General features: G+C 39.6%; 1 protein-coding gene across 5 annotated transcripts in view; it reads right to left on the minus strand.

Annotated features, from left to right (window-relative positions):
- The window catches only part of LOC123508832 (serine proteinase stubble-like), a 129,422-nt gene that overhangs the window by 82,120 nt on the left and 22,302 nt on the right, over positions 1 to 25,000 (minus strand). For 4 of the 5 annotated variants that reach the window (XM_045262761.1, XM_045262759.1, XM_045262762.1 and 1 more), the window contains exons 2-3: positions 9,329 to 9,649; positions 5,503 to 5,781 (exon numbers count right to left, since the gene is read on the minus strand). In XM_045262761.1, coding sequence (XP_045118696.1) covers positions 5,503 to 5,781; positions 9,329 to 9,611 — 562 coding nt within the window. In that variant the 5' untranslated portion in view covers positions 9,612 to 9,649. The remainder of the gene's footprint in view (positions 1 to 5,502; positions 5,782 to 9,328; positions 9,650 to 25,000) is intronic. The other variant, XM_045262764.1, reaches the window with a different exon arrangement.

A 25,000-nucleotide genomic window follows, 5' to 3' on the forward strand; every position in this document is an offset into this window, starting at 1 on the left:
CCCTATCTTACATATTCTCGTTCACCTCTCACTCATCTTCATCTCACCCTGCTTCGTACGAATGGCATAAATTCACTGTTTTTGTCCTCATTTTGTCTTACACACCCTCGTTCATCTTTTAATTGTGTACTGACTTCACTATTTTTCGTAATTATCATGTATCATATACCTTCATTCGTGTCTTAATTTCACCATTTTCATCCTCATTCTATCTCATACACCCTCGTTCACCCTGTTTCGTTTGAGTAGTGTCATTAGTTCACCCCTTTCTCATCCTTATCCTAGTTCACACATCCTCGTTCATCCTTCAATCCTGTCTTAACCTAGCCCATTCATCATCACCCTATCTCACACACCCTCATTCACCCTGCTTTATTTGGGCACAATGTCATAACCTCACCCTTTTTCATCCTTATCCTAGTTCATACATCCTCGTTAACCCTTTACTCGTATCCTAAGTTCTCCCTTTTTCATCCTCACCCTATCTCATTCACCCTATCTCACCCTTCTTCTTCATTTGGGTACAGTGTCATAACTTCACCTTTTTTTTTTCATCTTTATCCTAGTTCATACATACTAATTCACTCTTCAATTATGCCCTCACTTCACCCTTTTCATCCTCACCCTATCTCATACACCTAATTCACCCTGTTTCGTTTGAGTAGTGTCATTACTTCACCCTATCCTAGTTCATACATCCTCGTTCACCCTTCACTCGTATCGTATTTTCATCCTCACGCTATCTCACACACCCTCGATCACCCTTCATCTTTCCTGTTCTTACCTTTGCAATTTGGGTCGAGGAAGCACAACAGGAAGGGATGCGACACCATCACAAACACGATTGACAACAGGAACCACACCACCATGATTACACACGTCAGTCAACCCTCCTCCTCCTCCTCCTCTTCTTCCCCTCCTTCTTTCTGCCTCGTTCCTGTCTCTCACTCACCAACCGCTACCTCGTGTCAGTCTGTCTTTTTCACTGTTTTAAGCTCGAGTATCACTGGACGGTACTGTTTTCGGCGTTCACTGTTTGGTTTTGTGGTCACTGTAGTCCATGTGGCGTGTGAGGTGTTAAATTTAGGTACTGTGTGTTGAGATGGAAGCGTTGTGTTTACTCCTTCACTGTTCGTTTCGGTTCATTGTTTTTTTCGTCCTACTGCCAGAAAAATTTAGCTTGTGGTTTAGTGTTTTGTTTTTACTATGTTGCTTTTGTGTGTATGTGATCTTGTTTTTTTTTCCTATTATTTACTGCATTTTGCTTCTCTTCCTGTTGTCTGTTGTTTGTCTATTTGTAAGGTTGTTTTCATATTCGTTTTTCGGTTCATTTCGGTAATTTGTTTTTTATTTTCATGTTTGCGACTTCTTTGATATGTAACTATATGTCATTTGCTTTTTTTCATAATGCCTGTATATTTCTATTTACCTGTTTTCTCATGTTTTAAAGTGTAACTCTTACTTGTGGTATTTTCGACTCATTTCGGTTCATTTTTGTGTCATTCTGCCTCGAAATATGAATCAGTGTTTTATTTTCTACTACTTATCGATTTTTCGTCTATTCTCATGCAGTTTTACACTTTCATACTGCTCATTTTAAGGTGCCATTGCATTTTGAACCAAGGTCTTCATCGTTCACAGCTCGGAGCAGATCATGAACCACAAACACGAACATAAACAAGAAACTCAGTACTAATAGCAATACTAATTTAATAAAAAAAATAAGTAAAATAACGAAACTTGATTACAGAATGTCGATGAAGTAGAAAAAAAAGAAAAAAAAAAAAAAAAGAGGCTACCATCTCGTTTTCGTTCCGTTCAGAATGCTCGAGGTAGAGTTCCAAGTTCCAACACTGCAGACGATTCATCACTGGTGGCGTTGATGGCGGAAGGGAAAGAGAAACACGTACACAAAACCTTTCAAAACTCCCTCATTCCCTCTCTCAGGCAAAAGGACTATGCGAATTAAGTAAGATAAGTGCCTCAAGAACTATCAGTGTGCGTGTGAAATGCGGTAGACATCTGGAAAATAGTGAAAAGTGCGTGTGAAGTGTAAAGTAGCCGTAGAAGTGCCGATGTACCGGTTTGTTTTGATAGCGGGCAGGAAATACGAGGGCCAGTGTCTTTCTAGCGATTCTTAGTAATGTGTTGACTGTGCCGCTATTACACGCTAGACTTTGGCAGTTTATTGATGAATGAAAGCGTAATTACATAGAGATTTACGTGGCGTGTTGAGAAAGATGGGGAAATTGTTTCATGGTAGCGGGTGGTGTGCGGCGGAGCGGTTTGTTTGTGTAGTTTGCCAGACACTCACTGCCAGTACTGCTTTTACACATTCAGCCTTTCACTCCACTACTGGGACGAATTTCAAACATGATTTTTGTGTGTGATTAGATGATTTTATTTGCATTAGGAAAGGTCTATGGAGGTCAGAAGGTTAATGGCCACAGTCTTCACTACTATTTCAATCCCCCACAAGTAAAATCGCCAAGTAGTAAGCAGTAAATAGTACGCGATTAGATAGACAACAATGCGATATGGAAGAAAATGGGAAATGGTTTTGTTTTTGGGGTACTAGTGATCTGTAGCGGCAGTTATGGTGGTGTGTGGTGACTGCTTGCAATTCAGAGGTAGAAAATGGAGATAGGGGCCACTTTTTGTTAATTGAAAGATTTAATTGATGGTGTTCTGCGTCTTGTGTGTGCGTGTGTGTGTGTGCTAACTCCTTCAGTACTGGGACGCATTTTTACCTTGGGATTTGTGCACAATTAGACCATTTTATTGACATTATGAAGGGTCTTTGGAGATTAGGAGATGATTAGCCAGTCTTCAATATTTCAATCCCCACATAAGTTTCTGAAGCTCCAGTATACAGTCGTGAATTAGTAAGCAGAATAAATATGGAAACGCGTCCTGGTATAGAAGGGGTTAAGGAAATCTGGGCGCCTATGCGTGTGTATGTTGCATAATACGAAGTGAAAAAGAAACGTGCATCTGTAGTACAAAGATATCCGTCAGTAACCGAATAATGCGAATAGACATGACCAGTAACTGAAAAATTGTGAAAACTATTCGGTAAATATTGAGACAAGGCACACTTCTTTATTTACTAATGATTTCTGGTCTTACTCTCAAACAAACTCGGGGATTTGGTGGGAAAGTGGGGCTGTCTGGTGGGGAAAGCTAAAGTATGGTCAAATTTCACCTCTTACAGCGAAAAATAAGTGAGAGTTACTGCTGCTGTTGTGATGGGCGCCGCCTTTGATACTACAGAAAAATAACCTGCAGGAATCGGTAGTCTACACCTCCGAAGGGACACTAATCTAACCTAGCATTACTTGACCTAACTTAATGTAGCATAGGTTAAGTTAGGTGATGTTAGATTAGATCAGTGTCCTTATGCCCTTCAATACTGGGGCATGTTTTCACCTTGAGATTTATGGACGATTAGACCATTTTATTAACAATAGATCTATGGAGATCAGAAGATTAATAGCCACAGTCTTCGCTATTTTAATCCCTCACACGAGTTTTTGAAGTTGTATAAAATCATCAAACAGTAAGCAGGATTAATATGAAAACGCGTCATGGTACTCAAAGGGTTAAGGATAAACTACTGATTTCAGGATTTTTTTTTGTTGTTGTATTAAAGACGGTGCCCATTATAACATCACCACCAGTAATTTTCCCTTATTTTTCGTGGTAAGAGGTGACATTTGACCATATTTTACCTTCTCTTAACCGAAAACCTCTCTCTTACCAAGTCCTTTTTTGGAATTAAGAGCCGAGAACATTAATAAATAGTGGTTGAAAATTAATATATATAAAAAGAATAGATTAGCGGCTGGAAACAAAATACGTGGTGTGGAAATTTTATACAGCAGAAGAAAAATAGAAAAAGAAAAACATGAAAAAGCGGTAGTGAAAATGCAGACAATTCTATGTAAAAAGAAAATAAATGAGCGGAAAAATGTGAACTCGTAAGGAAAAGAAAAGAAAAAAATATGGAAGGAAAATTAAGACGAAAGGAAAATGAAGGCACGAAATTACTGCCGAGTCGGAAGAAGAGGAAGAGGAAGAGGAGGAAGAAGAGCAGGAGGGAGGAAGAGGAGGAGGAGGAAGAAGATGACCTACTTTAGTTTCTTCTTCATCTCCAGGTAAGGTGAGTAATATTCTCAGACTTTACCTGTTCAATTTTTTTTTCTCTTTTTTTTTTTATTTTATAATGCTCTGTGTGTGTGTGTGTGTGTGTGTGTGTGTGTGTGTGTGTGTGTGTGTGTGTGTGTGTGTGTGTGTGTTTCTTTGTTTTTCATCTTATTTTCTCCTTATCTTAATTGTCTTGTTTCTGCTGTTATCTTTTATTTGCTATTGTTTGTGTTTTTATTTATTTCCAATGATGTTCGTAATTTATATTGTTCTATCTTTATTGTGACTTTATGCAAGTATTAATTTCTGTTGGCATTTATTTATTCATTTTTCGTTTGGCCAGTTTACAGTTAACTCCTTCAGTACTGGGACGCATTTTTACCATAAGTTTTGATTATGATTAAACGATTTTATATACATTAGTAAGTGTCTATGGAGATCAGAAGCTTAATGGCTGGAGTCTTCACTATTTTAATCCCCACACACAAGTTTCTGAAGCTGTATAAAATCCTTAATTTAGTAAGAAGAATGAATAGGAGAACGCGTCATGGCGCTGAAGGGGTTAAGACCGATTATTGAAAGAGAAAACTCGTATATGTCTATTTATTAATCTTATTGAACTTATTTTATTGTGTATCAATGTGTATCTGTTTATCAATCTTATTTAGCTTATCTTATTGTGTATCCCTGAGTGACAATGGCGAGTGTTGGGCTAGGCTGTATATCATGTGTATCTATTTATTACTCTTATTCAACCTCTCTTATTGTGTGTCGATGAGTGACAATGGCGAGTGGTGGGGTCAGGCTGCCTCAACACACTCGTCCATTGTGAGGCTGCCCCGAGCGCCGCTGGGAAATGTTTGCTTCCTGTCGCTGTTTGAGTGACGGTAATTCATCATTGCGGGATATTCACTTTCGCCGCGCCGCTCTGGTTAGCGCTGCACTGCCTCATTTTTAGATACGTTGGCTTGAGGCTGTTTTATTTAATGTGTTGTGGGAGTGAAGATATGAAGCAAGCAAGAAAAGAAGATGAAAATAAGAAAGAAAGGAAAATAAAGAATGAAACTGTTTTAATTTGTAAAGGAAATGAAAAAAAAAGAAATGAGGCTACATGTACGGAAATATGTGTTTGTATTATGTCATATTGTTTTCTTTTATACATATTTGATTGAGAATAGTACTATATACGAAGCTGTTCATACAAACCGTCAATTTCCACCTTCTTTTTAGTCACCCCATTCACTTACTCGTTTTCTATACTGCACCAGCTCCAAAGAAAATAGAAAAAATTTAAACACAAACTTAAATAAACAGAAAATACATTAAAAATAGATGTTGATATACTAAAATACTCACTGAAGGGGTTGATAATGTAGTCGAAGATACTCTTATTCCTTGTATGTGTGGGCGCCTTGGTGGTGGTGGTGGTAGTAGTAGTGGTGGTGGTACTAGTAGTGGTGGTGGTGGTGGTGGAGGAGGGTGCGCGGTCCTCCACCTTAACCACCTCCAAATCCTTGAGTGGAGTCTTGGTCTGTATAATGTCGTTACCTGTGTCCTCGGGTATGGCATTGTCTTTCAAGAGAGCGTTCATGAGGACGAGAATTGCATCATGGGAGACTTGAGAGTCGCCTATATCTGTGAGGAGAAGACGAGGGTGCAGGGAGTGAGTAAGGGAAGAGACAAACAGCGGGCAATGGTGGTGGTGGTGGTGGTGGTGGTGGTGGTGGTGGAGGGCAGTAGGAGGGAAGAGGTGGATATAATTTAAAGACTGATAGCAACTGTATTTTTGAAGGGTGGGTGGAAAAGTACTATTATTCAAAGTTATTTCCTTAACATTTCAAAGATTGCTGTAGTCTGTTTAGGGAACGTTACAGGAGTGGCGCTGTTCTCGACATGGGAGTGTTGACGTGAGGGTGTATTAGTAGCACTGAGATGATAACACGAGATGAAATAACACTACGATTCTGAAGGGTTGTTAGCGTGACTGAGCGGACCAAATTTGCAGTCAGTAGAGTGAGTAACAAAACTCGTACTCTCAAACACATCTACGCTTCACCTCCGTTATTTAAAAAAGGCTTTATTTAAATTTACACAAGATTTTTTAAGGTGTTTTTACGGTTCTAGAGGCAAAGTGACAGGATTTTACATTATTAACTGTACAACCACTCCTGAAAACTACGCTAATCATCTCTGTGGCCTTGGAAAATAATCATGATGAGACAGCAAAGCGTTTCTGAATAAGGACCTAAGTGTCATCCTTCCCTTGGACGTCCCATATACAAGTTTCATGGATCGTATCGTATCGTTTTTCGCAAATAGAATCGTTATAAAATGTTGGACAAGGATGCTATTTTGGCTGTGGATGTTTAAGACCCAGAGATAACAAAAAAAAAAAAAGTAAATAAATCGATAAGAAAAATAAGATAAATAAAATAAAATGAAATAAGTAAAATAGAATAAATAGATAAATGGATAAAAAATAAAAATTCTTCCATGTATGTATATAATAAAGGTAATTTAAAGTATGTCTGCAGGTGAACTCGGGAACCTACGCTCGTAAACAGAAACGCCTTGCTCTCTCATCACGACAGTTTACCGAGGCCACAGAGACGACTAGCCAGGTTTTCAAGACAGTTTCTCTTCATGATAATCTACAAATCTTGCCAGTCCATCACCGGAACCATAGAAGTACCCTTAGAAACATGAACATCTTCAACTAAAGCCTTTGGAAAGAGAGAACAAAACGCTTAAGAATACTGGCCTTAAACAGTCACTGCGTATAAGAGAGAACCTTGACCTACACTTTATTAAGATTGTGTACGCGAAAAAAAAAAAAAAAAATCATGACAGCGCAGATACCTTTAATGATTTTCTACAGCAATCTTTGAAAATGTTATCAATACTAACTTGAATGATATCCTTCCCTGTGTATTGGAGCATTCGTAACAATTCCCAATATAGGTGTGAGATGGGGGTGTGGAAACCTTAACTGACAGCTTGTTCAAGGGTATTCAGTTTTACAGGCAAGGAATAAGGGCAGAAAGGGGAACAAGTAACTAATTTTGTGCCAAAGTGAGGGAGGAATGAAGTGTAGGGAAGGGAGGGAGGGCAGGGAGGGCACGGGAGGGGAAAGGGGGTCACAGGTCATGTCATAGAGTCAATCAATGGTCAGATAACATTACATAGAATCAGTTACTTAAGGAAACAAGACTAGAATCATACAAGCATTTCTTCTTACTACACAAATACTGGTTTATGAAGATTCAAGAGACAAAATGAAGAAAGATGAAGTAATTAATCAAGAATAATATAAAATAACAGTTTAAAACAAGAGGGTTGTAAAAAATATATATGATAACAAGAGAGTCAAGTCACATGATTATTAGCACTCATTAGCATCATTCTCACGGCGTGTATTTGTTGATATTTCATGTAACGGTATGTGTTTAGTTATTTACAGCAACAGCGGTTATATGTGTGTGTGTGTGTGTGTGTGTGTGTGTGTGTGTGTGTGTGTGTGTGTGTGTGTGTGTGTGTGTCCAGTAATGTTTCGTCCGTGCCATGTTGTTTGTCACCATTATCATGTCAGATCACACACACACACACACACACACACACACACACACACACACACACACACACACACACACACACACACACACACACACACACACACACACACACACACACACACACACACACACACAAAGGGAAAAAAGCGATGTCTGAAAAGGTTGAGAGAAAGAAAAATAAGTAAACGAAAACGAAGATAACAGAGAGAGAGAGAGAGAGAGAGAGAGAGAGAGAGAGAGAGAGAGAGAGAGAGAGAGAGAGAGAGTCACAAGGCGTCATCACTCTTAAGGTCAGGTGAGTCGAGGAGCTGGGTCACCTTCACTACCTGTCCTGGTCACGTGGGGTCGTCCGCCTCCTGAGGGTCAACATGCCATGCAGAGTGTGTGTGTGTGTGTGTGTGTGTGTGTGTGTGTGTGTGTGTGTGTGTGTGTGTGTGTGTGTGTGTGTGTGTGTGTGTGTGTGTGTGTGTGTGTGTGTGTGTGTGTGTGTGTGTTGTAAGGTGGTGATTAGGACATGCAAGTGGTGATACAAGGAAGGTAAACATGCAAGTGTGTGGACACACACACACACACACACACACACACACACACACACACACACACACACACACACACACACACACACACACACACACACACACACACACACACACACACACACACACACACACACACACAGGCTAACCATAACAAAGCCACATTTCCAACCCAACAGAAACCCAGTGCAATAAGATAAAGCGACTTGTGCAATACAGGCCAACCAGCGGGACTCTCTTCTTGAACCTGCGGCGGTGGTGTGAGGCAGACTGAAGCAGTGACTTACCTGAGTTAGAAGAGAGTACTGTTGCCTGAAGTACTGGTGTCATGATCGTAATGTTGAAGTAAAGCAAATATGTATCGGAGAATGACCTCTAATTATCTCGTGTTCTGTTCTTGATTGTAGCATAACTTGATTCTTTTTTTTATTTTCTTATGTAAGTGACAAAAAAAAAAAAAATAGAAATAGAAAAGAAAGCCCACTGGTTCTAGTCCTCAGATGTCAAAAGAATCACTAAAATAAAACAAAACAAAACGAAAGCTGTGGACAATAAAAACAATCCGTTCAAGTGATCAATAAAAATAAAATTACCTATTAATTTCCTCACATCATGACATCAGCACTAAGGACAACTGTACATAACGCGCACCCTTCAAGACACACACAGAGACAGAGAGCACTGGAAACATGACCCACCTTCTTTCTCTCCACATCGCCTACTGTTACCTGGTACAGTGCTAAGGACAACACTGTACATAATGCGCATCCTTCAACACACACGGAGAGACACAGAGAGCACTGGAAACATGACCCACCTTCCTTCTCTCACCTTGTACAATGCTAAAATCAGCTGTACATAGGCTCATCCTTCAAGACACATACAGAGACTCAGACTTCACTGGTAACATGACCTACCCTTAAGAAGCACCGCTCATTATCTTCAGGCCTGTTACAACGGCTTCTGTACTTACAATCTGGCCCTCTTCTCTACATTAAAAAAAAAAAAAAAAATAAATGAATGAATAATGCCATGTTAAAGGAAATAGAACCTTATCTCCGTCACATCTCTTACCTGGCACAATCGCCCGGGCCACATCGAACACATTGAGGGCCCGGCCATGATCCACGCTCCTGAAGGCCTCGTCCAGCCTCCTCGGGTCCCTCATGCCCTCGTCCAAGGCTCTGTAGATGCGCGTGTAGTTACTGTATTCACTGCGCGTTAAGTCCAGGAAGCGAGAGTTGAGCCTGCGTGAGGAAGCCGCTGTGCTCTTCGTCACTAGTAGGAGTATTAGGATAGAGTGGAGTGTGAGTCTTCTGCGTGAGGCTCGTGGTGCTAACGTGTCCCCTGGATCCATGGTGAAGGGTGGTGTGGAGGGCGGCCGGACACTCACACCTGCAGGAGTTATAAGTACGAGTTTAGTGAACGTAGTGAAGGGTTTGGGGGACATAAAGGATTGCTAAGGATTATCTATCACTTGAGAGATGACTAGCCTGGTTTTCAAGTGTTTCTACAGTTAGTAATGTAGAAATTTTATCAGTCTGCCTCTAGAACTGTAAAAATACCTTTAAAAAACTGTAAATTTGAATCAAGCTTTATGAAATAGTTCAACACCAGCAGTTCTTTCGGTTCATACTTGGTCCTTTGGTGTGACTACAATACATTACATTAATACGAGTCTTATTACTAATTACTTGTCTTCGTGCTTTGCCTAACTAATTTATTGCTATGTGACTTCCATACTTTATATTTCATACTTTATTTAACTATTCTCAACTATTCTGAACTATTCTTCCTTCTATTTTGTCTCCTGACCCATCTGTTTATATCTACAAGCTGTTCTACTCGTTCGTTCAACACCAGCAGTTCTTTCGGTTCATACGTGGTTCTTTGGTGTGACTACAATACATTACATTAATAAAAAATACGATAAGATATTAAAGTACATTATGAAAGAGGAGTTTTGATATACTGTACGGATACTGTTGTTTGTGTAGTGTATGAGAGAGAGAGAGAGAGAGAGAGAGAGAGAGAGAGAGAGAGAGAGAGAGAGAGAGAGAGAGAGAGAGAAGGATGAGGGCATGGGTTAAGTGCATCCTTCTTTCACTTTACCACAAAAAAGAAAAAGATACCAAAATAAATATATCTAAACATAACATAATATATCTCCCACACATGTAAACAATCAGAATTTTCATTTCCTCATTATAACGAAAAAACAAAACAAGAACAATCAAAATCCTTCGCCTCAGAATCAAAACCCACAAAAAATACAAGTAATTACCATTCCACAAATTATCACGACACTGCCCCGAGACACTTTTATGCCCATATTCAGAAACCCTTTATTCTCTCACCACGACTATTTTTCAAGGCCATAGAGATGATTAAAGACGTTTCCAAAAGTGTTTCTCCAGTTGATAATGTAGAAATCTTGTCACTCTGCCTCTAGAATTGTAAAAACACATTAAAAAACTCGTGTGAATATAAATAGAATAGTAGAGATGAAGCACAGAAATGTTTAAAAATATGAGTCTGTCCCATTTTGAAACACATTTGGCAAACACCTTCACTATTTTCAAAGACTGATTGAAGCTACATTGATCTTTACGCTTGTTTCTCTAATTCTAATGACAGATTAACACCATTTCTACATCATTAACAAGCAAAACCGCTCTGAGAACACGGGTGATGATCTTTGTGGCCTTTGAAAAAAAACAGACGAAGTGTTCCTGAATCCGCGCCTTGGATACACACGCAGCGTAGCAATGACAGAACACTAACCACAGGCATTACCGGTTGGCCCAAGTCACGTGATAATTTACGTCACTAATGGAAAGTATTGCAGACCACAATGGAGAAAGTTGTGACGAGAAGAGTGGTTTGTAACTGGAGATGCTTTGGTGTTGAGAGAGAGAGAGAGAGAGAGAGAGAGAGAGAGAGAGAGAGAGAGAGAGAGAGAGAGAGAGAGAGAGAGAGAGAGAGAATGTACAAGTATGGAGAGATGGAGAAATAGAGAAATGGAGAGATAGAGAGATGGACAAGTGGAGAGATGGAGAAATGGTGAAATGTACAGAAATAGAAAGATGGAGAGATAGAGAGATGGAGAAATGGAGATGGAGAGATGTACAAGGATGGAGAGATGGAGACATGGAGAGATGGAGATGCAGGGACGACCAATAATGGAGAAGAAAATCTGTAGCCCGAGTTTTTATTCTTCAGGTTTTTTGCCAGTAGAAGGAAAGCATACGTTACGTTCAATGCTTTATTCACTCCATTCTCTGGCAGTCTTTCTTCTCGTGATGTCGGCATGAGTAACAGAGAAGCTTTCCCTCCTCCTCTTTCTTCTTCTGCTCCCCCTCCTCCTCCTCCTCCTCTACTTTCTTTCTCGTCTTTCTTCTTCCTCCTCTCACGACCTCTCCCATTATCTTTTCTGTACTTTCCTTTCTTTTTACTGATCTTCCTCTATAAAACACACACACACACACACACACACACACACACACACACACACACACACACACACACACACACACACACACACACACACACACACACACACACACACACACACACACACACACACACACACTAAAACTTAATATCATCAAAACTAATTTCATACTTTCCAAAATCGATCCTTAAACAATACTATGCCACCACTGATTCTGTGAAACTGTGAAACGGGTAAATTATACAAAAAATTCTTGGTATTTACGTGTACGAATACCTAAACTGGATTTATCGTATCAATGAAGTATGTCTGAAATTGTCAAAAATATGTGTGTATTATATAGAATCCGTAATTCCGTCACGACTGAAGCTCTCATTAGTGCATATTACACATTATGCTATCCTCATGTAATTTATGGTGTGTGTATATGGGCATGTACGTGGCCATCTTTTCTTAATAAGATCACTGTCACTCAAAAGAAAATCCTCAGGTGCTTTTTTTTCAAAGGAAAATTTGATACAACCGAGCCCATATTCACAAACCATACAATTCTCAGGTTTTGTAATATTCATAAATATTTCCTTTTGATGTTCATGTTTAAGATTATGAAAGCATTTACTGGAACACAATTCTTACGAGTCACAACACCAGGAGCAACCATGTCAATATAGTCTGTCCTCAATTCCGCACAACACTGTTCGAACACAGCATCTTAGGTTTCGGTCCTGATGTATGGAATTCCATACCGGTTGAAATGAAAAATCTTGTCAATACTAGTAATTTGCATAATTTCAAACGTAATTTAAAGGACTGTTTATCTCTTCAGGTTTCATAATCACTTTTCACCTGATTATCTTGTTTTTCAAATATGTCATATGCAATTTTCTTTACTCTACCTGTAGCTCATTAATCACACTTTTTTTTATTCCATTAGAAAATAAATGAAGTTTTCACGTACACTTCCATCCACCTCAACGCAACCAATAATGATCGAAATTTCGTCTACCAAGGAGCCTTGGCTTGGCAGGCCGTGCCATTGCTTAAATGGGTACTATGTATGTACATCATGTTATGTGTACGTAAATGGCAATAAATTTTACTTTACTTTACACACACACACACACACACACACACACACACACACACACACACACACACACACACACACACACACACACACACACACACACACACACACACACCCCATCATCATCATCATCATCATCATCATCATCATCATCATCATCATCATCATCATCCTTTCTGTCTTCTCTCCTCCTCCACCTCATCCTTGCACGATACACACACACATACACACAAAGAAGAGCTCAATCTCAATCTTTTCTCTCCTCCTCCTCCTCCTCCTCCTCCTCCTCCTCCTCCTCCTCCTTCTTGCACAATATGAATCACTGCGGTTGCCTCCTCACGTTTCCTGATCATCCAACGCGGGCTGTAAATTTTAAGCGCGTCCGTCGGTCCAGTTTTCTCTACTTCGTCACCGTGAGAAAAGGAAGAGCATTGACTCCATACGCAACGACACAACGAAAGTGTATTGCTTGGCCACACCGCTGCCACCAACACCACCACAACCAACAACAACAGCAGCAGGAGCAACAACAACAGCGCTACTACTACTACTGCTACTACTACTTCCATATTTAGTTTTTCTTTTAATGGGATTTCATGAGGTTATTATGAACTCTCAAGGTGATTTTTCGTGATTCTAGTGGTAGTTTGAAGGGTCTTGCTACTACTACTACTGCTACTACTGCTACTGCTACTACTAAGCACTCACATGCCCTTATTCCTACATGTTTGGGATTTATTAGGGTTTTAAGAGTGTTTTCGTGATTCCAGTGATAGTTTGAAGGGTTTTGATACTACTACTACTACTACTACTACTACTACTACTACTACTACTACTACTACTACTACTACTACTACTACTACTACTAAGCACTTACAGACACGTATTTCTACATATTTCATCGTACTTTTATTGGGATTTTGGTGAGGTTATTGGCAGTTTTCAGGGTGTTTTCGTGATTCCAGTGGTAATTTGAAAAGTTTTGTGTGATTGGTGTGAAAAACGGACTTAAAAACTTAATTAGTCATATTTGTTGGCTTTGAAAATTGGCCTTATGAGGATTTCTTCTTTTTATTCTTCTTCATCTTCTCCTTTCCTCCCCCTCCTCCCCTCCTCCTCCTCCTCCTCCTCCTCCTCCTCCTCCTCCTCCTCCTCCTCCTCCTCCTCCTCCTCCTCCTCCTCTTCTCTTCACAGCTTTCTCCTCCACTTATCTCTTTTGTCTGGCTGCCCACCTATTCCACCCAACACACACACACACACACACACACACACACACACACACACACACACAGAAGACAGAACAGCAAAATAAACAAAGAATAGGATAAACAAAATAGCTGTCTTTAATTAAGTATGGAAATCAGTAAGTAAACATATTAATTGTTTTTGAGAGACACGATCTTTGTCTTAAGAAAATGAAAACAAAATGAAAAAAAGAGAAAGAAAAGAAGAGAAAAAGAGTAACGATGCTCTTAACTTTGCCTTCCTCTTCCTCCTCTTCCTCCTCCTCCTCCTCCTCCTCATTACCATCATCACTCTATATAGCATCCCATTTTCTCTCGTATATAATTTTCCTTTAGTTTCCCATCCTCTCTTGCCTGTCAAAGAAAACGGAGGCTGCTTAAATTACCTCTGTTCTGTTCTCTTTTCTTCTTCCCACTTATTTCGCCAGGGCTTCAGAGAGAGAGAGAGAGAGAGAGAGAGAGAGAGAGAGAGAAAACGCCCTCTGAAACCATTCCTTTTTAGTCATGACCGCGTTTCTCTTGTTTACGTTCTCTCTCTCTCTCTCTCTCTCTCTCTCTCTCTCTCTCTCTCTCTCATTGTGTGTGGAGGAGAAAACACGAATAATTTAGTGATAATGGCAATAAGGAAGATAAAGGGGAAGATAAAGAGGAAGAGGAGGAGAAAGAGGAGTAGGAAAAGGAGGAGAAAGAAGAGGAGGAGGAGGAGGAGGAGGAGGAGGAGGAGGAGGAGAAATAAATAATGAGAAGTAAAAGGAGGAAGCAAAGGAGGATATGAAAGAAGAGTCGGAGGTCAAAAGGAAAAGGGAGAAGTGTGGAGGAGGAGGAGGAGGAGGAGGAGGAGGAGGAGGAGGAGGAGGAGATGGTGAGGCAATGGCGTGTTGCAGGAAACTGGCTTTCACGCCCACTTTCACTCTCTCTCTCTCTCTCTCTCTCTCTCTCTCTCTCTCTCTCTCTCTCTCTCTCTCTCTCTCTCTCTCCGTATAAGTTTTCATATTTCTTCCTACCATTAGCTGAGAGAGAGAGAGAGAGAGAGAGAGAGAGAGAGAGAGAGAGAGAGAAGTAAAGTGAAAAGAAAAATTACCAGTTTATTTATTTTCTCTTGGTATCTTTTTATCATATATTCCTTTTAATTTCCTTTGAATTTTCTTTGTTTTTTACATATTCCTCTTTTCTTATTTTTCCTCCTTTTTTTTGTGCCTTTTTGCTTTTTTCCTCCTCTTCCGTTTCTTTGATCTATTTTTCTCTCTCTTTTTCTCCACGTTTTTCTCTTTTTCCATTTTTTTCTCTTCTTTCCTTCACTTTTATCTTAGTGTTCCGTTTTTCCTCCATTTTCCTCTAACGTCATTGCAACTTTCCTCCATTTTTCTCTCCATCTCTTCAGTTTTCCTCCTCATTAATCTCAGTCTATTGCACTTTTCCTCCACATCTTTCTACAATGAACTGAATTTTCCTTTAATTTTCTCTCCATCAATTCCAGTTTTCCTCACCTTTTTCTCTCCATTTCGATATTAATTCCACCCTTTCTCTCCACTTTTCCCTGTTTGCTCTCCATATTTTTCTCTCCATCTCTTCTCTTCTACTTTTCCTTCTTACTTTCCCATGACATTGCTCTCCTATTCTTTGGTCATGACTTTGTGAGGCGAATGCAAATACTGAGTCACAAAGAGAGAGAGAGAGAGAGAGAGAGAGAGAGAGAGAGAGAGAGAGAGAGAGAGAGAGAGAGAGAGAGAGAGAGAGAGAGTAAACACAAAATACTGTGAAAGAATTTTTGTTTTGTTTTAGTGTAAGAATGAAAGTTAAGATACAACTATGATTGATGGGAAACGTGTGTGTGTGTGTGTGTGTGTGTGTGTGTGTGTGTGTGTGTGTGTGTGTGTGTGTGTGTGTGTGTGTGTGTGTGTGTGTGTGTGTGTGTGTGTGTGTTTGCAGTACATGGTGTCGTAACGTTCAAAACAACTTCCGTGTCTTTGTGTGTGTGTGTGTGTGTGTGTGTGTGTGTGTGTGTGTGTGTGTGTGTGTGATGAGTGGCAGCCCTCCCAGGTGTTGAGTGAATCGCTCTCTTGTACGGTACAGACACGCGTGCAGGAAGGGATCTGAGAGAGAGTGAGAGGGACTGTGGAGAGGTTGGGAGGTTGGGAGTGTGTGGAGGAGCTGAGAGTAAAGAATCAGGGCATGTAATGAGAGAGAGAGAGAGAGAGAGAGAGAGAGAGAGAGAGAGAGAGAGAGAGAGAGAGAGAGAGAGAGAGAGAGAGAGAGAGAGAGAGAGAGAGAGAGAAGGTATATACTTAACCCTTTCAGTACAATGCCTCGTTTCCATATTTATTCTGGTTACTGTTTGGCGATTTTATACAGCTTCAGAAACTCATGTAAGGGATTAGAATAGTGAAGAATCTGTCCATTAATCTTTTGATCTCCACAGACACTTTCTAATGCAAGTAAAATCGTCTAATCATACTCAAAAATCAAGGTAAAAATGCGTCTCAATATTGAAGAGGTTAAGTTAGGTTAGATTAGGTTAGGTTAGGTGAGAGGGATGTGGGAGAGTGTCGATAGAGGTTGGAAGAGTGACTTTAGCCGAGGGATGCAGTGGGAGAGGCTGGGAGAGTGTGAAAAGGTCGATTGGGCTTGTCTGTGAAAATTATGTCAATCAGGTAGGCAGTTAACACTAAAAATAAACGTGACCTTTAAATTCATGAGTTTTTTTTTATTTACCTTCTTTTGTTTGACTTTGATTTACTTTATTTTTTCAAGTGAGTGACTGTGTTTATACGTATACGCATGAAAGGGTTTGGGGAGCGATGGGGAGGGTAAGGAGGAGGAGGAGGAGGAGGAAGAAGAGGAAGAGGAAGAGGAAGAAGAGGAGGAGAAGGAGAAGGAGGAGGAGGAGGAGGAGGAGAAGGAGAAGGAAAAGTTATGTGATGGGTATTTTACTTCTATTACTACTGTTACTTCTACTACTACTACTACTACTACTACTACTACTACTACTACTACTACTACTACTACTACTACTACTACTACTACTACTACTACTACTACTACTACTACTACCAATGCTGCGAGTCTTCCATTAGTTGTATAAAATCACAATATAAACCATTGACAATATAACCAAAATAATCTTCATCAACATTATATAAAAGAAAGAAATGATGTACTTTAGCATAATTACACATCATCATTCTCTAACACCGCTAACTACTGTATCTCAAGCCGTAACTTTCCCCGTCTCACCTTCCCTCCATAACTTCACCACACTAACTTCTGGAAATCGAGCCCCTTGCGTACATCACCACAGAAAACTTGGCCCAATTCTATTTTTATGGGTGACTTATGCAAATGTGATCATCAAGTCTCGTTAGGAAGACTTCGTAACTTGTTGACTCAGAGAGAGAGAGAGAGAGAGAGAGAGAGAGAGAGAGAGAGAGAGAGAGAGAGAGAGAGAGAGAGAGAGAGAGAGATGTGGGGGAGGATCGGCGTGGTAGAGTGGAACCATGCGCGCTTTGAGGTCCGAGGTTCTCCAAGCGCACGTGTTCGCATCCTGTCCACGGTCCGAGTGAAGGTTGGGCTTCCTCATTCGGACAAGGGTTTTCTAGGGGTGGGCTTTGAGATAGGAAGTAACCCCAAAAAGTATCCCCTTTAGCCCATTAATTCCCGTGAGAAGCCCGCATGCTATAAATAAAAAAAGGAGAGAGTTTTCTTGACATTAGCACCTCAATCCTACTCACAAATCTCTCCCAACACGTTACAACCCACACCTTCTCTTCCTTTTCTCTTCCTAACTTTCCCTTCCTTTACCCTTTGCAACAAGACTCCTATGACGATCCGTGTTCCCGCTCACCTGGCTTAGGGCGTGACGTGGCTGGGTTTCACTTGTCTTGCGAAGGTCCACGTCTTTATTATTCAGCATCTTGTGTTGAGTAGTTTTGTCAAATTTTTGTTGAGGTTATTGTGGTTTTGTTGTGTTTTCAGGGTGTTGGTGTTTTCAAGCGTGTTTCTATGATTGTAGTGGTATTTTAACATTTTGTACTACCAATACGAAAGTTCATGAGAGTTCTATTAATTGTTGATGTGGGCTTTGTGAATAGTTTGAGAGACCAATATTTTTAAAGGTAAGCGTTTCAGTGGCGGTGAAGCGTAGTTTTTTTTTTCCTCTCAAATATCTCCCAAACAAACAGTGGATAGTCACATCACAGCTACGCCACTCTTCATGTGTTCGAGTCTGGACGCGTCATACACAGAATTCACCATCAGAGTCAAGAACAAACGCCTTAATCAAACTCAATTTTTTACTCCGCTATTACACTCTGCACGTGTCACTTACAGACTTGCCATCAGAGTCAAGAACAAACGGCTTCATTAAGCACAATTATCACTGGACTATAGCACCAATAATTGCGGCAGTGTTGAAGAAAATACACTGTACAAACCTTTAAAACCTTCTAGAACCGTATTGTCTACTCCCCTGGAAAGCGAACCGGGACGTGACAGTCAAAATTCAGTACTGGTCTAAATCTGAGAGAAAAACTACTTGAAATCTTTAACCCTTTCAATACTGAGAATTATTTTTACCTTGATTTTTGGGTATGATTAGATTATTTTTTGTCTTTTTTTTATGTAGGAATGAGGGTCAGTCAAGGGCAACAAAATATTAAGAAAAAAAGGCCCACTTGAGTGCTGGTTCTGTAGAAGATAAGAAAATTAGGAAGAGTCTATGGAGGCCAAAAGTTTAATGGCCAGAGTCTTTACTATCCTAATCTCAGCATATGTTTCTTGAGCCGCATAAAATCTCTAAACAGTAACCAGAATGAACATGAAAACGCGTCCTGGTACTGAAGAAATTAATAGTATACCTGTATGTCTGTCCATCTCTCGCCTTCGTAGCAATGAGGCGCTCTTAGTGGATGAACCAGACGCCCTTCAACATGGAATACTTTATAAATGACTTGAAAATAAACTGTGATCTACCAAGAATTATATAGAGACAACAACATTACATTAAGTTAACTAGTTTGCGGTAAAATGATTAACGATTTCTATTAACGATACGATTTATTTGAAGTTCATTACTATCAATATAATTAACTTGTTTATTATTTCGTACAAGTATTTCTGCATACGGTTTAGAAGATAACATTTTTCTTTTCTTTTTCAGTTATTTTTTTTAGCTTTCCTTTTCAAGTATCTGTGTTTTTGTCGACTTGATTACTGTGAGCCACATTCAAGTTCTTTTACGTAATGATAAGAAAGGTTAGAACAATGAGAAGTACATTTAAGCTTAGTAGATCCAGTCCATTTGAACTGAGGGACAAAACTAGATGTGTGATTATACTCAGAGAGACTATCATCTTGAAACTCCCGGAATGAATCGCGTCAGCTTTACCTCGTTAATTAAGTTTCTCAGGTAGCTTCTCTTCACCTGAGATATGGTGAAAGAAGAAAATGAAAAAATATGTGAAGAAAGAGAAGAAAGTGAAAAAAAAAATGAAGAAAAGGATAGTAGGAAGAAAGGATAAGACGGAGAAATAAAAAAAAGAGTAAAAGTTGAAAGAGAAGAAAAAAAAGAAAATGAAGAAAAAGATAATAGGAAGAAAGAAGAAGACGGAGAAATAAAAAAGACGAAAAATTGAAGAAGAAAAAGAAGAAAGAAAGAGACGGAGAAAAATCGTAAAAGGAACAGTAAAAATAGATGCAGGGGAGAAGAATAACACCGAGAAAGCGTACAGGGCAAACAGTAACACAGGAGGAGAGAAGGGCGTGGCGTAGTTTGATCCACAGTTAGGCGACCCACTGGCCAGGTGAAGTATTTATGTTAAGTGGTGAGAGATTCATTCATTGGCTTAATTGAGATGTTTGCTATTCATACGTACGTGGTTGTTTAGGTTAGCGATATTGATGGAGGAGGAGGAGGAGTGAGGAGGAGGAGGAGGAAGAGGAGGAGGAAGAGGAAGAGGAAGAGGAAGAGGAAGAGGAGGAGGAGGAGGAGGAGGAGGAGGAGGAGGAGGAGGAGGAGGAGGAGGAGGAGGAGTGTAACATTATCTCCGTTATGTGTGTTAGATCTGAAATGTATAATGAATCTCTCTCTCTCTCTCTCTCTCTCTCTCTCTCTCTCTCTCTCTCTCTCTCTCTCTCTCTCTCTCTCTCTCTCTCTCTCTCTCTCTCTCTCTCTCGCACACCCTCAGCTTTGCAGTTCAACAGGTAGAAGATAAACATAGCGAGTTGAAAGGCAAACTGAACGGAGACTGAAAAAAAAAAAAAAATTACCTTCTGTCACTAAAGAGTCAGGAAGAGGAGACAGAAAACGGAGATTGCGAGGTGGGATTTAACTCACAAGAGACAAGTGACTTACGAGAGAATATATACATCTGAAACACTAGCAGAGGAATGAGAATTAGATAGGAGGTGAAGGGAAGGAACAGGGTATAAATGATCCAGCAGAATTTATTGGGAGGGGACTGAGAAACGAAGAACAGTGAATAAAACAATTGCGGAGGGGTGAAAGAAGAGAATTAATGAAGGGTGAAGGAGGAGATAGATAAAGAAAGAGGGTTAGGTGAAAAAAAAACGAAGGGTGAAAGAAGATAAATTGTAATGAGTGATAGAGGAAAATGTGGAGGGAGGAGATAGCTGAGAGAAAAGTGTTAATGAGAGAGAGAGAGAGAGAGAGAGAGAGAGAGAGAGAGAGAGAGAGCAGAAAACCAGCTATGAAACAAATATATACATACTAAATACTTAAAGGAAATATTGATAAAAGAATAAAAATGAAGAGGGACAGATAGAGAGAGAGAAAAAAAGAGGTTAAAAAATAATAAATATAATGCCAAAGTTTGAAAGGGAAGTGTATTTAGAGGAAAAAAAGTATAAATAGACAAAGAAGGAAAAAAAAAAAAAAAAAAATGATGAAAGAACGAGAGAGAGAGAGAGAGAGAGAGAGAGAGAGAGAGAGAGAGAGAGAGAGAGAGAGAGAGAGAGAGAGAGAGAGAGAGAATACAGAAAGGAAGTAAGAAAGATAAAAAAAGAAACAAGGAAGTGAAAACAGAAAAGAAAAAAAAACATCAGAGGATCAAAAAGGAAAAGCTGGTAATATTTCAGATGAGAGAGAGAGAGAGAGAGAGAGAGAGAGAGAGAGAGAGAGAGAGAGAGAGAGAGAGAGATACCTTGTAGTTCGCTTCTATCTTTTTTTTTATGTTATTCTCTCCCACATCAAACCGTGACTTATTTTTATAGTTTCCTTTTCCATCTCCCGTTTTTTCCGTTCATGACATCGAACACAATAGTTACAGTCACCGTTACGTTATTGCCAGCCATGGCTTTCGAAACCTTGCAATAGAGAGAGAGAGAGAGAGAGAGAGAGAGAGAGAGAGAGAGAGAGAGAGAGAGAGAGATGGTGGGTTTGGGAGAGAACGGATATGTGCTCTACTAGTCCTCCTCCTCCTCCTCATTTTTCTCCTCCTCCTTCTTCTCCTTCTCCTTCTCCTTCTTCTCCTTTTCCTTTTCCTTTTTCTTTTTCTTTTTTTTCTTTTTCTTTTCGTCCTCCTCCTCCTCCTCCTCCTCCTCCTCCTCCTCCTCCTCCTCCTCCTCCTCCTCCTCCTCCTCCTCCTCCTCCTCCTCCTCCTCCTCCTCCTCCTCCTCCTCCTCCTACTACTACTACTACTACTACTACTACTGATGCTGCTGTTTGTTGTTCTACTTTCGTATTGACTTACTAACAAATAAACAACATAAACAAGAAGACGAAGTGAAGGAGGAGGAGGAATAGGAAGAGCAGGAAGAGGAAGAAGAGAAGAAAGAAATCATCGAGCAAAGGATGAGGAAGAAAAAGAATACCAGGAAGAAAATAATGAATAAAGCGATGGATAATAAAAAAGAATGATAGAAGAAGCGAAAAATAATCAAATAAATTAAATAGAATGACAACAACAACAACAACAACAACAACAACAACAACAACAACAACAACAACAACCGGCTACAAGAAAGGCGTTAGAAAGTGTCTCCTGCTGCCTGCCTCTCGCCACGCCTCGCTCCACCACCTCTGGGTCACGTGCCTGTAGAAATAATGTGGTGGTGGTGGTGGTGGTGGTGGTGGTGGTGGTTGGTTGGTTGGTTGGTTAGGATAAGTAGATTGTGAGATGATTGGTAGATTGTTTTATGTTCTCGATAGTAGTAGTAGTAGTAGTAGTAGGAGGAGGAGGAGGAGGAGGAGGAGGAGGAGGAGGAGGAGGAGGAGGAGGAGGAGAAGAGGAAGAGGAAGAGGAGGAGAAGAAAAACATGATATAATAATAGTAGTAATATTTTAGACTTGCAAATATAAGGAAGGGATTATACAATGCAGAAAAAAAAATAGTTTGATTTTAATTCTAGTTTTCTGTTTACACCATTGCTACTACTACTACTACTACTACTACTACTACTACTACTACTACTACTACTACTACTACTACTACTACTACTACTACTACTACTACTACTACTACTGAAACTGCTGCTGCTGCTGCTACTACTGTTGCTTCTACTACTACTACTACTACTACTACTACTACTACTACTACTACTACTACTACTACTACTACTACTACTACTACTACTTCACCACCACCACCACCACCACCACCACCACCACCACCACCACCATGTACTCACACCTGTTTTCACGTACAGGTTAATTAGCGTGTGTCGGGTTCACCGGTAAGCTTTTTCTCTCACACACTTACTCATGTCCGTGACCAATCAATGAGCGAGTGTCGTGTGAATCTGACGGTGCACAATTCTCTCTCTCTCTCTCTCTCTCTCTCTCTCTCTCTCTCTCTCTCTCTCTCTCTCTCTCTCTCTCTCTCTCTCTCTCTCTCTCTCTCTCTCTCTCTCTCTCTCTCTCTCTCTCTCTCTCTCTTCCGGAACGTGAGGCTTAATAAAGAGTTCCAATAGAAGCCAGAGAGGAAGGGAGGGAGGGAGGGAGAGAGGAAGGGAGGGATGGGGAGAGAAGGTGATGGATAGAGGATGGATGGAAGAAAGGTGTAAATTGTGAAGTGGATGTGCATCTTCTCACTTTTTTTCGTGTCTCTTCCATGTGGATTTGAATTAGTGATTTTGTATATGAATTTAAACGACCAACTAGAATATAGAAAAAAAAAAATGCAAGATCAAAATAAAATGAAAGGAGAATAAAAGATAAATAAAAATAGCTTACACTTAAATAAACGAAGGAAAATATTCAAAATGGTGCAATAGGTAGGCTTTGGTGAACAGGTGGGATGTACTAGATTGTAAGTAGATGAAACTAAATTGAGAAGAATAGCAAAAAAAAAAAAAAAAAAAGGAAATCGAGAAATGAGGTAGAGAAATAAATGGAGACACTAACATTTATACATTGTAAACTAAATATGGGTGACTGTGGAACTGGTCTTTTTATTTGGTAGAGTTAGGTTGTAGTGAGGTCAGATCAGGTTAGGTTAGGTTACATTATGCTAGATCAGATAAGGTTAGATCATGTTAGATAGTGTTAATATTACGTACGGTGCGACGGTATCTTCTCTTTAATAAACATAGATAAAGACAAGAATCAACCTTTTTTAACCCTTTTAATACTGAGATGGATTTTTACCTAGATTTTTTAGGTATGATTTGACGATTTTATTTCTATTTCTTTGTTTATTTTATTATTTTTTATATGTTGTGTCCTATAGCACCTGTAGATTTTACTTGTAGATTATGGGAAGCGTTGTTCATCTTCCACCCATTAGTGGCGCAGGCAATTTTATTTATCTTGGTAGCCATATTAAGGCCCATATCACCACTCAAGCGCGTCTTTGTTATAACCACCTAGAACTTTAGCCTTTAGCCCGTAAATTCCCGTGAAAAGCCCACATGGTAAAAAAAAAAAAAAAAAAAAACTTGGATATCATGGTGACATAAGAGTTGTAACTTTAAACCACTCGACAAATGACAAAGTATCAAGGTGGTACGTGGTGGGATTCGAACGTACTCGTGGACGTCTACCCGATCCCACGCTCACCACTTTATCCACTAAGCCATCGCGTTCTTATTTACATTAAGATGAGTCTATGGAGGTAAAAAATTAATGGCCAGAGTCTTACTATTTTCATGTCAAAATATGTTTCTTTGGCTGTATAAAATCGTCAAAATAGTAACTTGAATGAATATGAAAACGCGTCCTGGTACTGAAGAGATTATTGCACCAAGGAGAAGCAACAGAATTTCTCCCTTGGACTCGTACGGACGTGCTAATTGATGACTTGCAGGTGTGAGAGTTTTCCTTTAAGCTTGTCATCTTATCTGTAATTCTGTATATGATTACATTTCTTGATAGTTTTTTTTTAGAATACTTGAGATAAGCAAATGGCAAAAAAACGTGAATAATTTGGTAATGATTGGTTTGCTGTTCAGGTTCCTCTGTGTGTGTGTGTGTCTGTGTGTGTGTGTGCGTGTGCGTGTGCGTGTGCGTGTGCGTGTAAGCGTGCTGTATTGCTCACGTGTAGATCATTAGCGCAGTGTTAATTGTGTGGTTGCGGTTTAATAAGGCAGTATCTCTGGAAATACATGCATTGCTTCTGTTCATAATGAGCACGCATGATGATGATGATGATATTGGTAGTAAGAATAGTCATGATAATAATGATAATGATAGAAAAATACTACTACTACTACTACTACTACTACTACTACTACTACTACTACTACTGCTAGTAATGATGATGATAGTGATAATAGTAATAATAATAAAAGTAACAATACTAATAATGATAATATTAATAATAATGATAATAATGATGATTATGATAACGATAACAATAATAATAATAATAGTAATAAGGGTATTAATAATTATAACTACTACTACTACTACTACTACTACTACTACTACTACTACTACTACTACTACTACTACTACTACTACTACTACTACTACTACTACTACTACTACTACTATACTAATGATAAGA

This window comes from Portunus trituberculatus, chromosome 25, assembly GCF_017591435.1.
Source record: "Portunus trituberculatus isolate SZX2019 chromosome 25, ASM1759143v1, whole genome shotgun sequence".
NCBI classification, from domain to species: Eukaryota; Metazoa; Arthropoda; class Malacostraca; order Decapoda; family Portunidae; genus Portunus; species Portunus trituberculatus.